Genomic DNA, 12,607 nt, shown 5'->3' with positions numbered 1-12,607 from the left:
TCTGGGTCTAGAAGAACAATCCCCACATTCATTTAGGCCTGGAAAGAGAGTTATAAGAAAGTCTGGGTCTTTTTCCATTCCAAATAAAAGTCTTAAACTTTCTCCTCAAAAGCTCAACAATACGATTTGGGGAGAGGAATGGGAAGCACTTGATGGGTCAAAGATCAGTTTTTTAAGGCTTACTATTATAATTTTAATACTTAAAAAAAAAAAAATCTAAAATTAAGACACAATTTAAGTAGCATGAAATATAAATAAACATATAGAGAGTTGCTTGTGCTTTTTTACCCTGATCAGGCACAAAACACTGACAAGTGAAGTAAATAACATTAACTAGCAGTCTGTAACATCAGAAATCAAAAATAGTAACTTCAACAAAAATTCTTAAAAAATATGTTAAACATACAAACATGATTTAAACAATAAGTCTGTTTTGGATGATACATTTGCTTAAATAATTCATAGAAACATTCTACCCAGAAGTTAATAATTAATGTAAACAGAAGACAATTTTGCCACCATTGTTTGCCAATCTGCATCATTTTCTGCATGTAACTTAAAGGGAATGTGTCATTAGACACCAGTTTGGCCATATTTCAGAGCTGCAACATCACTGGAGTGCCCAAAAGCACAAGGTGTGCAATACTCAGAGACATGGCCAAGGTAAGAAAGGCTGAAAGACGACCACCACTGAACAAGACACACAAGCTGAAACGTCAAGACTGGGCCAAGAAATATCTCAAGACTGATTTTTCTAAGGTTTTATGGACTGATGAAATGAGAGTGAGTCTTGATGGGCCAGATGGATGGGCCCGTGGCTGGATTGGTAAAGGGCAGAGAGCTCCAGTCCGACTCAGATGCCAGCAAGGTGGAGGTGGAGTACTGGTTTGGGCTGGTATCATCAAAGATGAGCTTGTGGGGCCTTTTCGGGTTGAGGATGAAGTCAAGCTCAACTCCCAGTCCTACTGCCAGTTTCTGGAAGACACCTTCTTCAAGCAGTGGTACAGGAAGAAGTCTGCATCCTTCAAGAAAAACACGATTTTGCTCCATCACACGCGTCCAAGTACTCCACAGCGTGGCTGGCAAGAAAGGGTATAAAAGAAGAAAATCTAATGACATGGCCTCCTTGTTCACCTGATCTGAACCCCATTGAGAACCTGTGGTCCATCATCAAATGTGAGATTTACAAGGAGGGAAAACAGTACACCTCTCTGAACAGTGTCTGGGAGGCTGTGGTTGCTTCTGCACACAATGTTGATGGTGAACAGATCAAAACACTGACAGAATCCATGGATGGCAGGCTTCTGAGTGTCCTTGCAAAGAAAGGTGGCTATATTGGTCACTGATTTGTTTTTGTTTTGTTTTTGAATGTCAGAAATGTATATTTGTGAATGTTGAGATGTTATATTGGTTTCACTGGTAAAAGTAAATAATAATTGAAATGGGTATATATTTGTTTTTTGTTAAGTTGCCTAATAATTATGCACAGTAATAGTCACCTGCACACACAGATATCCCCCTAAAATAGCTAAAACTAAAAACAAACTAAAAACTACTTTCAAAAATATTCAGCTTTAAATATTAATGAGTTTTTTGGGTTCACTGAGAACATGGTTGTTGTTCAATAATAAAATTAATCCTCAAAAATACAACTTGCCTAATAATTCTGCACTCCCTGTATTCCTATTCTTGTTCGCAATTGCGGACAAGAATAGGGCATGTTCTATTTTTTTCGGGAACGGAAATGTGGACCCGGAAGTGCAGGTCTGCATTTCCGGATCAAGAACGCACATCGTGGAACGGAACAAAATTGCGGATGTGTGAATGGAGCCTTAACCAGGAAAGGGGTAGATCTAATCAACTGGTGCTCTGATGAGTTGTCTGCTTTTGAAACTCTGAAAGAGAATTTAATTTGTGCTCCTGTACTCATCCAGTCAAATGTCACCAAGCAATTCATTGTTGAAGTGGATGCTTCAGAGGTTGGAGTAGGTACTGTATTGTCGCAGCCATGTCCATTCTTTTTTTAGAAAATATTCCTCAGAGAATAATTATGACATTGACAATTGGGAACTGTTGGCTGTAAAAATGGCTTTTGAGAAATGGCGGCATTTCTTAGAAAGTGTCTCACACCAGGTCATTGTACTTATGGATCATAAGAACCTGGTGAACCTTGACACTGTTAAGTGCTTGAACCCCAGACATGCATGCTGAGACTTGTTCTTCACCTGGTTTAATTTTATTGTCACATATCGTCCTGGGTCTGGTAATGTGAAAGTGGATGCTTTGTCGCATAGTTTTGGGACCTATGAGTCTATTGGTACTAAACCTGTTAACCTTCTTTTTCCTGGAATTGTCATAGCTACTGTTAACCCTGATCAGGATTTAGCCCCTAGTAATCTTCCTTTTGGTAAATGGTTTGTGCCTCCAGATCTTCATCTTAAAGTTTTGGTGGAGTCTTATTGCTCGATACTTGCAGGTCTTCCAAGTGTTGCTGGGGCTAAACAAATGGTCTCCAGAGCTTACTAGTGGTCTACTTGGTCATGAGGTGTGTTTTCCTTTGTCTCAGCATGTGATGTTTGCTCGAGTGCCAAGGTACCCAGGAGACATCATATGGGTCTACTTTGTCTCTTGACCATTATATAGAACACTGGACCCACATCTCTAATGACATTATAACAGATCTTTGCCCCTCTCAGTGGAAGACTGTTATTGGGTAATCGTTGACAGATTCTCCAAGATATGTAATCTGGTTTTGCTAAAGAAACTTGCTGATATAAGAATTTTTTTTTTTTTTTTTTTTTTTTTTATTGATAATTTTCTCGAATTGCACGGGATACTTGGGTCCATTGTCTCTGATAGAGGAGTACAGTTTGTCTCTAGATTTTGGAGAGAGTTTAGCAAACGGTTGGGAATTAAAATGTCCTACTCTTCAGTGTTCCATCCTCAAACAAATGAAACAAACTGAAAAGGGTCATTCAGGGTCTGGAGCAGTTCTTCTATTTTTTTTCTCTAGCAGAGTTTGCTATCAGCAACCACATCATCTTTCTATTGCAATTATGGGTTTAATCTGTGTTTTTCCTCAGTGGTTGAGTTTAGTTCTGTGAGTCCTGCAGTGGATACCATAATGATCTGTGCATAGTTTGGGCCCAGGCTCGTGAGAGTCTGGAAAATGTCAAACCATCTATTGTGAACAAGCTAATAGAAAACATTACTTGGGTCTGAATTTTGTTCTTGGGGACTTGTATGGCTTTCTACTAAGAATTTCCACCTTAGGGTCTTGTCTCGTAAACTGTCTCCGAAATCTATTGGCCCATATAAGATAACTATAATAAATCCAGTATATTTGACTCTTCAGTTGCCATGCTCCTTTAGAATACATAATGTATTCCAGAAATCACTTAAGAAATATCACTCCAGTGATTCCTATAACTAAATCTCCTGATCCAGTTGTTATCCAAGGACAATTGGAGAATGAGGTAGAGAAAATTATTGACTCCCAGAGAATTCAGAGCTCTCTGCAGTACCTTATCCATTGTAAGGGATATGGTGCTGAGGAGAGAACATGGGTTGCAGCTTGAGATGTTCATGCTACTCGTCTGATTAGTTTCATCTTGAGCTCCCATTAAAGCCTTCTCCATATGTTGAGGGTCCGGTAGCCCCCTGTAAGAAGAGGGGTAATTTAACAAACGTACCTGCCTGGGCTCCAGTGACATAATCTTCAGCCAGGAGAGGCACGCTGATGAGCCACACCCCTTGGTGATGCAGCAGCATACTTAGTAACAGGATTCAATGCTTTTTTTCTCCCTACAGCGGGCATGTGCTGTGGGAGATTAGCAGTAGACTAATTAGGTTAACTGCTCTATTGCTGTCTAGTATGTCTGACTAATATAGCGCCAAGTAAATGGAATTATCAGGTTCTGATCCAGGGACTTGCTGCTCTATTAAAATCCCTTGATGAATATGATGAATATTCTAAAAAAACAAAGTTATAGCAATATAGTTAATATATTTGTTATTTAGAATATTTGTATATTATTATTTTTCTCAACCTGTACTGTTATTCCACTTGTGCATACTCCTCCCCAACAAGCATTCCGTCACCATGGGAATGCCTGTGGGTTAGAACATACCATCGAATCTGAGTTTTTACGATCTCAGGGAAAACTCTGATCCAATGGTATTTTATTAACCCACAGGTGTTTCCATGGTGACGGAGACGCTTGTCGGGGAGGAGTATGCGAACAACTGTACAGATTGGGGGGAAAAAATGTAAATATTCTAAGTAACGAATATATAACACTATATTGCTATATATTCGGTTTTTAGAATATTTGTCTTTTTTTTCCATATGAAAACATGACTCCTTCCTGCTTAAGTGAAGTTGCAATATTCGAGATTAATATTCGCTGTTCGAATATTTACGCTCAACACTACTTCTGACCACTCTCTGTCTCTCGTTTGGTACTGCATCGCTTGCCTGGTTCTGACCAATTTTTTTATGACTTTGGTATTGTGTTTGTCTGTCTTTGTTTGTTTCTCTGCACTTATATAGTCGACCAGTTGCTGTCAAGGTATCTAGGGTTTGTACTGCAAGTTGGTAGGGAAAAGGTTTACTGTCCTTGTCTGCCCCTACCTATAGTCATAACAACCATATAGCATAATTACATTTATGTTTTAATAGTACAAAAATGTTAGGATATGGCAATACCAATTATCTTTACTTTTATTGGTTAATTTTAATATGCAGAAAGGGGGATTTCAATGTTTAATTATTTAAAAAAATAAAATGAAAATTTTTATATATATATATATATATATATATATATATATATATAAAAAAAAAGATAATTATGGGCAGCACTCCAAGTAGAAAAAAACTGGGTGCCAGCAGAACAAACACCTTACCAAGATGTATAGTATATAAAATGAAAAACAACGCAGCATATCCGTTGGTGAAAATAGTGGATCTTTATTCACCCAGTCCTCTTACTGGGACCTTTCTCAAGCAATGTCGCTTGGGTGAATAAAGATCCACTATTTTCACCAACGGATGTGCTGCAGTGTTTTCCATTTTATATATATATATATATATATATATATATTTTAACTTTTTCTTGACTTTTTTTTAATGCCCCCTAAGGGATGTGATTGTCTGATTGATTCACCCATATATTGCAATGATTTAACATTGCAGCATATGGGAGAGTCATTATGTTCCTATACATGACTCCATATGACCTTCACTAAGGCACGTCTTGGAGCCTTCAGAAGGCCCAAGGCTACCATAGGAACCAAGTGGCTCTCTTGATCTTGGTATGTGAGAGCCATACAGGCCCTCGGAGAGCAGTGCTCCCAGGATTTTACCACACAGAGTCTGTGGTCACAATTGACCACATCATCTGAGGGGTTAAAGGTCTGTAATCAACATTATTGCTGATCATGGACAATATCTCTGGGTGTCTGCTATGCAAAACAGTAGGCACCAAGCAGCTACAGCGTCCAGTTAACTGAGCAGGCTCCAAGATTGAAGTTGGGACATATAAATCAGAGATCCTTAAGGGTTAAGGCGTTAATCTAGCACAGTTTGAACTAAGTCAGACAAGTGAAATACTGGTGCTAGTAAATCCTCCCGAATAAACTTCTAAGAGCCCTCATGTGAATACATTTTACCCTTAAACATTTCATTATAGCCATGTTGTACAAAGTGCAGTATATTAAACCTACTAACAATATCAATTACTATTATCAATGCAAATTCTAAAAATAACTATATCATGTAATGTAAATATTATAACTTAAAATTTCCTTGAATTCTATGAAATGTACATTTTTCTGGTTTGTTCCAGATCTGGTATCTGGCAAAAAGATCATCTATCATCTTATTGTGGTGTTATGATATATAGTTAACTATGATATGTATGTCATAGCAAGTGTCCTTACACATACTGTATATACAAGCATTCATTTTATCTTTTTTTTTTTTTCTTCTTTTCTATAGCTCCATTCAGATCAAGATAAAGGAGACAAAAATCTGAAATATATCCTCTCAGGAGATGGAGCTGGGACACTTTTTGTCATTGATGAGACAACAGGTGACATTCATGCCACACGACGAATTGACAGAGAAGAAAAAGCCTTTTACACCTTGCGTGCCCAAGCAATAAATAGAAGGACAGGGAGACCTGTGGAACCAGAATCTGAGTTTGTCATAAAGATACATGACATTAATGATAATGAGCCCACTTTTCTAGAACACACTTATACTGCCAGTGTCCCTGAAATGTCTGATGTTGGTAAGAAACATATTTGTCTCTCAGATTTCATTCTTAATATGTGTTGGTTGTATTCTTAAATGACAAAACTTTTGCATAAAAATGAAAACAAATCATATTTAACCAAGGTCTGTGAAAAAAATTTAAACTAATATTTTTTGCAATATTCATAGACAAAAATATACAGCTTCACTGCATAATTTTTAAAAAATTAATTTACTTGTATTGGTTGTGAATAGGGATGAGCGAACTCGAACTGTATAGTTCGGGTTCGTACCGAATTTTGGGGTGTCCGTGACACGGACCCGAACCCGGACATTTTCGTAAAAGTTCGGGTTCGGTGTTCGTCGCTTTCTTGGCGCTTTTGTGACGCTTTCTTGGCGCTTTTTGAAAGGCTGCAAAGCAGCCAATCAACAAGCGTCATACTACTTGCCCCAAGAGGCCGTCACAGCCATGCCTACTATTGGCATGGCTGTGATTGGCCAGAGCACCATGTGACCCAGCCTCTATTTAAGCTGGAGTCACATAGCGCCGCCCGTCACTCTGCTCTGATTAGCGTAGGGAGAGGTTGCGGATGCGACAGTAGGGCGAGATTAGGCAGATTAACTCCTCCAAAGGACTTCACTTGATTAATCGATCGATCTGCAGCTGTGCATCATTGAGCTGCTGAAATTCAAATGCTCACTCACTGTTTTTAGGCTGCCCAGACCGTTTGTCAGTCACTTTTTTCTGGGGTGATCGGCGGCCATTTTGTGTCTTGTGCGGTGCTGCGACCAAGTGCATCCAAGCTGCGACCAAGTGCATTTAACCCTCAATGGTGTGGTTGTTTTTTGGCTAAAGCCTACATCAGGGTGAAGCTGTCACACCAAGTGCATTTAACCAGCAATAGTCTGTTCATTTTTTGGCCATATACTAAATAAGGGGCAAGCTGCGCCTGTCACCAAGTGCATTTAACCCTCAATGGTGTGGTTGTTTTTTGGCTAAAGCCTACATCAGGGTGAAGCTGTCACACCAAGTGCATTTAACCAGCAATAGTCTGTTTATTTTTTGGCCATATACTACATCAGGGGCAAGCTGCGCCCGTCACCAAGTGCATTTAACCCTCAGTAGTGTGGTTCGTCAAGCTGTGACACCAAGTGCATTTAACCAGCAATAGTCTGTTCATTTTTTGGCCATATACTACATCAGGGGCAAGCTGCGCCCGTCACCAAGTGCATTTAACCCTCAGTAGTGTGGTTGGTCAAGCTATCACACCAAGTGCATTTAACCAGCAATAGTCTGTTCATTTTTTGGCCATATACTAAATCAGGGGCAAGCTGCGCCCGTCACCAAGTGCATTTAACCAGCAATAGTCTGTTCATTTTTTGGCCATATACTACATCAGGGGCAAGCTGCGCCCGTCACCAAGTGCATTTAACCCTCAGTAGTGTGGTTGGTCAAGCTATCACACCAAGTGCATTTAACCAGCAATAGTCTGTTCATTTTTTGGCCATATACTAAATCAGGGGCAAGCTGCGCCCGTCACCAAGTGCATTTAACCAGCAATAGTCTGTTCATTTTTTGGCCATATACTACATCAGGGGCAAGCTGTGCCCGTCACCAAGTGCATTTAACCCTCAGTAGTGTGGTTCGTCAAGCTGTGACACCAAGTGCATTTAACCAGCAATAGTCTGTTCATTTTTTGGCCATATACTACATCAGGGGCAAGCTGCGCCCATCACCAAGTGCATTTAACCAGCAATAGTGTGGTTATTTTTTGGCCATATCCCAGTCTAATTCTGTCACTAAATCCATACCGGTCACCCAGCGCCTAAATACTAGGCCTCAAATTTATATCCCGCTAAATCTCTCGTTACCGCTGTCCTGTTGTGGCTGGGAAAGTTATTTAGTGTCCGTCAAAGCACATTTTTTGTTCTGGGTTAAAGTACAATTCCCAATTTAGCAATTTCATAATTTAGTGGTTCCTGCTATATCAGAGCTATTTGAAATCTATCCCTAAAAGGGTATATAACATTCAAGGTGCACATAGGGTCATTCAGAATAACTTCACACACACGCTACTGTGCATTTCCAAGTCTAATTCTGTCACTAAATCCATACCGGTCACCCAGCGCCTAAATACTAGGCCTCAAATTTATATCCCGCTAAATCTCTCGTTACCGCTGTCCTGTTGTGGCTGGGAAAGTTATTTAGTGTCCGTCAAAGCACATTTTTTGTTCTGGGTTGAAATACAATTCCCAATTTAGCAATTTCATAATTTAGTGGTTTCTGCTATATCAGAGCTATTTGAAATCTATCCCTAAAAGGGTATATAATATTCAAGGTGCACATAGGGTCATTCAGAATAACTTCACACACACGCTACTGTGCATTTCCAAGTCTAATTCTGTCAGTAAATCCATACCGGTCACCCAGCGCCTAAATACTAGGCCTCAAATTTATATCCCGCTAAATCTGTCGTTACCGCTGTCCTGTTGTGGCTGGGAAAGTTATTTAGTGTCCGTCAAAGCACATTTTTTGTTCTGGGTTGAAATACAATTCCCAATTTAGCAATTTCATAATTTAGTGGTTTCTGCTGTATCAGAGCTATTTGAAATCTATCCCTAAAAGGGTAGATCATATTGAAGGTGCACATAGGGTCATTCAGAATAACTTCACACACCCGCTACTGTGCATTTCCAAGTCTAATTCTGTCACTAAACCCATACCTGTCACCCAGCGCCTAAATACTAGGCCTCAAATTTATATCCCGCTAAATCTCTCGTTACCGCTGTCCTGTTGTGGCTGGGAAAGTTATTTAGTGTCCGTCAAAGCACATTTTTTGTTCTGGGTTGAAAAACAATTCCCAATTTAGCAATTTAAAAATTTAGTGGTTTCTGCTGTATCAGAGCTATTTGAAATCTATCCCTAAAAGGGTAGATCATATTGAAGGTGCACATAGGGTCATTCAGAATAACTTCACACACCCGCTACTGTGCATTTCCAAGTCTAATTCTGTCACTAAACCCATACCTGTCACCCAGCGCCTAAATACTAGGCCTCAAATTTATATCCCGCTAAATCTCTCGTTACCGCTGTCCTGTTGTGGCTGGGAAAGTTATTTAGTGTCCGTCAAAGCACATTTTTTGTTCTGGGTTAAAATACAATTCCCAATTTAGCAATTTCATAATTTAGTGGTTTCTGCTATATCAGAGCTATTTGAAATCTATCCCTAAAAGGGTATATAATATTCAAGGTGCACATAGGGTCATTCAGAATAACTTCACACACACGCTACTGTGCATTTCCAAGTCTAATTCTGTCAGTAAATCCATACCGGTCACCCAGCGCCTAAATACTAGGCCTCAAATTTATATCCCGTTGAATTTGAATAGAATACATTGGGCCAAATAATATTTTTGTTGTTGTGGTGAACCATAACAATGAGGAAAACATCTAGTAAGGGACGCGGACGTGGACATGGTCGTGGTGGTGTTAGTGGACCCTTTGGTGCTGGGAGAGGACGTGGCCGTTCTGCCACATCCACACGTCCTAGTGTACCAACTACCTCAGGTCCCAGTAGCCGCCAGAATTTACAGCGATATATGGTGGGGCCCAATGCCGTTCTAAGGATGGTAAGGCCTGAGCAAGTACAGGCATTAGTCAATTGGGTGGCCGACAGTGGATCCAGCACGTTCACATTATCTCCCACCCAGTCTTCTGCAGAAAGCGCACAGATGGCGCCTGAAAACCAACCCCATCAGTCTGTCACATCACCCCCATGCATACCAGGGAAACTGTCTCAGCCTCAAGTTATGCAGCAGTCTCTTATGCTGTTTGAAGACTCCGCTGGCATGGTTTCCCAAGGGCATCCACCTAGCCCTTCCCCAGCGGTGAAAGACATAGAATGCACTGACGCACAACCACTTATGTTTCCTGATGATGAGGACATGGAAATACCACCTCAGCATGTCTCTGATGATGACGAAACACAGGTGCCAACTGCTGCGTCTTTCTGCAGTGTGCAGACTGAACAGGAGGTCAGGGATCAAGACTGGGTGGAAGACGATGCAGGGGACGATGAGGTCCTAGACCCCACATGGAATGAAGGTCGTGCCATTGACTTTCACAGTTCGGAGGAAGAGGCAGTGGTGAGACCGAGCCAACAGCGTAGCAAAAGAGGGAGCAGTGGGCAAAAGCAGAACACCCGCCGCCAAGAGACTCCGCCTGCTACTGACCGCCGCCATCTGGGACCGAGCACCCCAAAGGCAGCTTCAAGGAGTTCCCTGGCATGGCACTTCTTCAAACAATGTGCTGACAACAAGACCCGAGTGGTTTGCACGCTGTGCCATCAGAGCCTGAAGCGAGGCATTAACGTTCTGAACCTGAGCACAACCTGCATGACCAGGCACCTGCATGCAAAGCATGAACTGCAGTGGAGTAAACACCTTAAAACCAAGGAAGTCACTCAGGCTCCCCCTGCTACCTCTTCTGCTGCTGCCGCCTCGGCCTCTTCTGCTGCTGCCGCCTCGGCCTCTTCCTCCGCCTCTGGAGGAACGTTGGCACCTGCCGCCCAGCAAACAGGGGATGTACCACCAACACCACCACCACCACCTCCGTCACCAAGCGTCTCAACCATGTCACACGGCAGCATTCAGCTCTCCATCTCACAAACATTTAAGAGAAAGCGTAAATTCCCACCTTGCCACCCTCGATCCCTGGCCCTGAATGCCAGCATTTCTAAACTACTGGCCTATGAAATGCTGTCATTTAGGCTGGTGGACACAGACAGCTTCAAACAGCTCATGTCGCTTGCTGTCCCACAGTATGTTGTTCCCAGCCGCCACTACTTCTCCAAGAGAGCCGTGCCTTCCCTGCACAACCAAGTATCCGATAAAATCAAGTGTGCACTGCGCAACGCCATCTGTAGCAAGTTCCACCTAACCACAGATACGTGGACCAGTAAGCACGGCCAGGGACGCTATATCTCCCTAACTGCACACTGGGTAAATGTAGTGGCAGCTGGGCCCCAGGCGGAGAGCTGTTTGGCGCACGTCCTTCCGCCGCCAAGGATCGCAGGGCAACATTCTTTGCCTCCTGTTGCCACCTCCTCCTTCTCGGCTTCCTCCTCCTCTTCTTCCACCTGCTCATCCAGTCAGCCACACACCTTCACCACCAACTTCAGCACAGCCCGGGGTAAACGTCAGCAGGCCATTCTGAAACTCATATGTTTGGGGGACAGGCCCCACACCGCACAGGAGTTGTGGCGGGGTATAGAACAACAGACCGACGAGTGGTTGCTGCCGGTGAGCCTCAAGCCCGGCCTGGTGGTGTGTGTAATAATGGGCGAAATCTCGTTGCAGCTCTGGGACTAGCCAATTTGACGCACATCCCTTGCTTGGCGCATGTGCTGAATTTGGTGGTGCAGAAGTTCATACACAACTACCCCGACATGTCAGAGCTGCTGCATAAAGTGCGGGCCGTCTGTTCGCGCTTCTGGCGTTCACATCCTGCTGCTGCTCGCCTGTCTGCGCTACAGCGTAACTTCGGCCTTCCCGCTCACCGCCTCATATGCGACGTGCCCACCAGGTGGAACTCCACCTTGCACATGCTGGACAGACTGTGCGAGCAGCAGCAGGCCATAGTGGAGTTTCAGCTGCAGCACGCACGGGTCAGTCGCACTACAGAACAACACCACTTCACCACCAATGACTGGGCCGTTATCAGCGTTACAATACCACTTCTATGTCTCCTTGAGAAAACACTTAGGGCGATGATGCAAGAGGAGGTGGCCCAGGAGGAGGAGGAGGAGGAGGAGGAAGAGGGGTCATTTTTAGCACTTTCAGGCCAGTCTCTTCGAAGTGACTCAGAAGGAGGTTTTTGGCAACAGCAGAGGCCAGGTACAAATGTGGCCAGACAGGGCCCACTACTGGAGGACGAGGAGGACGAGGATGAGGAGGAGGTGGAGGAGGATGAGGATGAAGCATGGTAACAGCGGGGTGGCACCCAACGCAGCTCGGGTCCATCACTGGTGCGTGGCTGGGGGGAAAGGCAGGACGATGATGATACGCCTCCCACAGAGGACATCTTGTCCTTACCCCTGGGCAGCCTGGCACACATGAGCGACTACATGCTGCAGTGCCTGCGCAACGACAGCAGAGTTGCCAACATTTTAACCTGTGCGGACTACTGGGTTGCCACCCTGCTGGATCCACGCTACAAAGACAATGTGCCCACCTTACTTCCTGCACTGGAGCGTGATAGGAAGATGCGCGAGTACAAGCGCACGTTGGTAGACGCGCTACTGAGAGCATTCCCAAATGTCACAGGGGAACAAGTGGAAGCCCAAGGCCAAG

The 12,607-nt window shown here is 43.1% G+C and overlaps 1 protein-coding gene across 6 annotated transcripts in view; it reads left to right on the top strand.

Moving 5' to 3' along the window:
• Positions 1-12,607, top strand: part of LOC122938086 (cadherin-10-like) — a 516,432-nt gene that overhangs the window by 168,306 nt on the left and 335,519 nt on the right. For all 6 annotated transcript variants that reach the window (XM_044293379.1, XM_044293378.1, XM_044293374.1 and 3 more), the window contains exon 2: positions 5,999-6,293. In XM_044293379.1, coding sequence (XP_044149314.1) covers positions 5,999-6,293 — 295 coding nt within the window. The remainder of the gene's footprint in view (positions 1-5,998; positions 6,294-12,607) is intronic.

This window comes from Bufo gargarizans, chromosome 5, assembly GCF_014858855.1.
Source record: "Bufo gargarizans isolate SCDJY-AF-19 chromosome 5, ASM1485885v1, whole genome shotgun sequence".
NCBI classification, from domain to species: domain Eukaryota; kingdom Metazoa; phylum Chordata; class Amphibia; order Anura; family Bufonidae; genus Bufo; species Bufo gargarizans.
The sequence above is the reverse complement of the archived record's forward strand: the minus strand, read 5'-3'. Positions and strand labels throughout refer to the sequence as shown.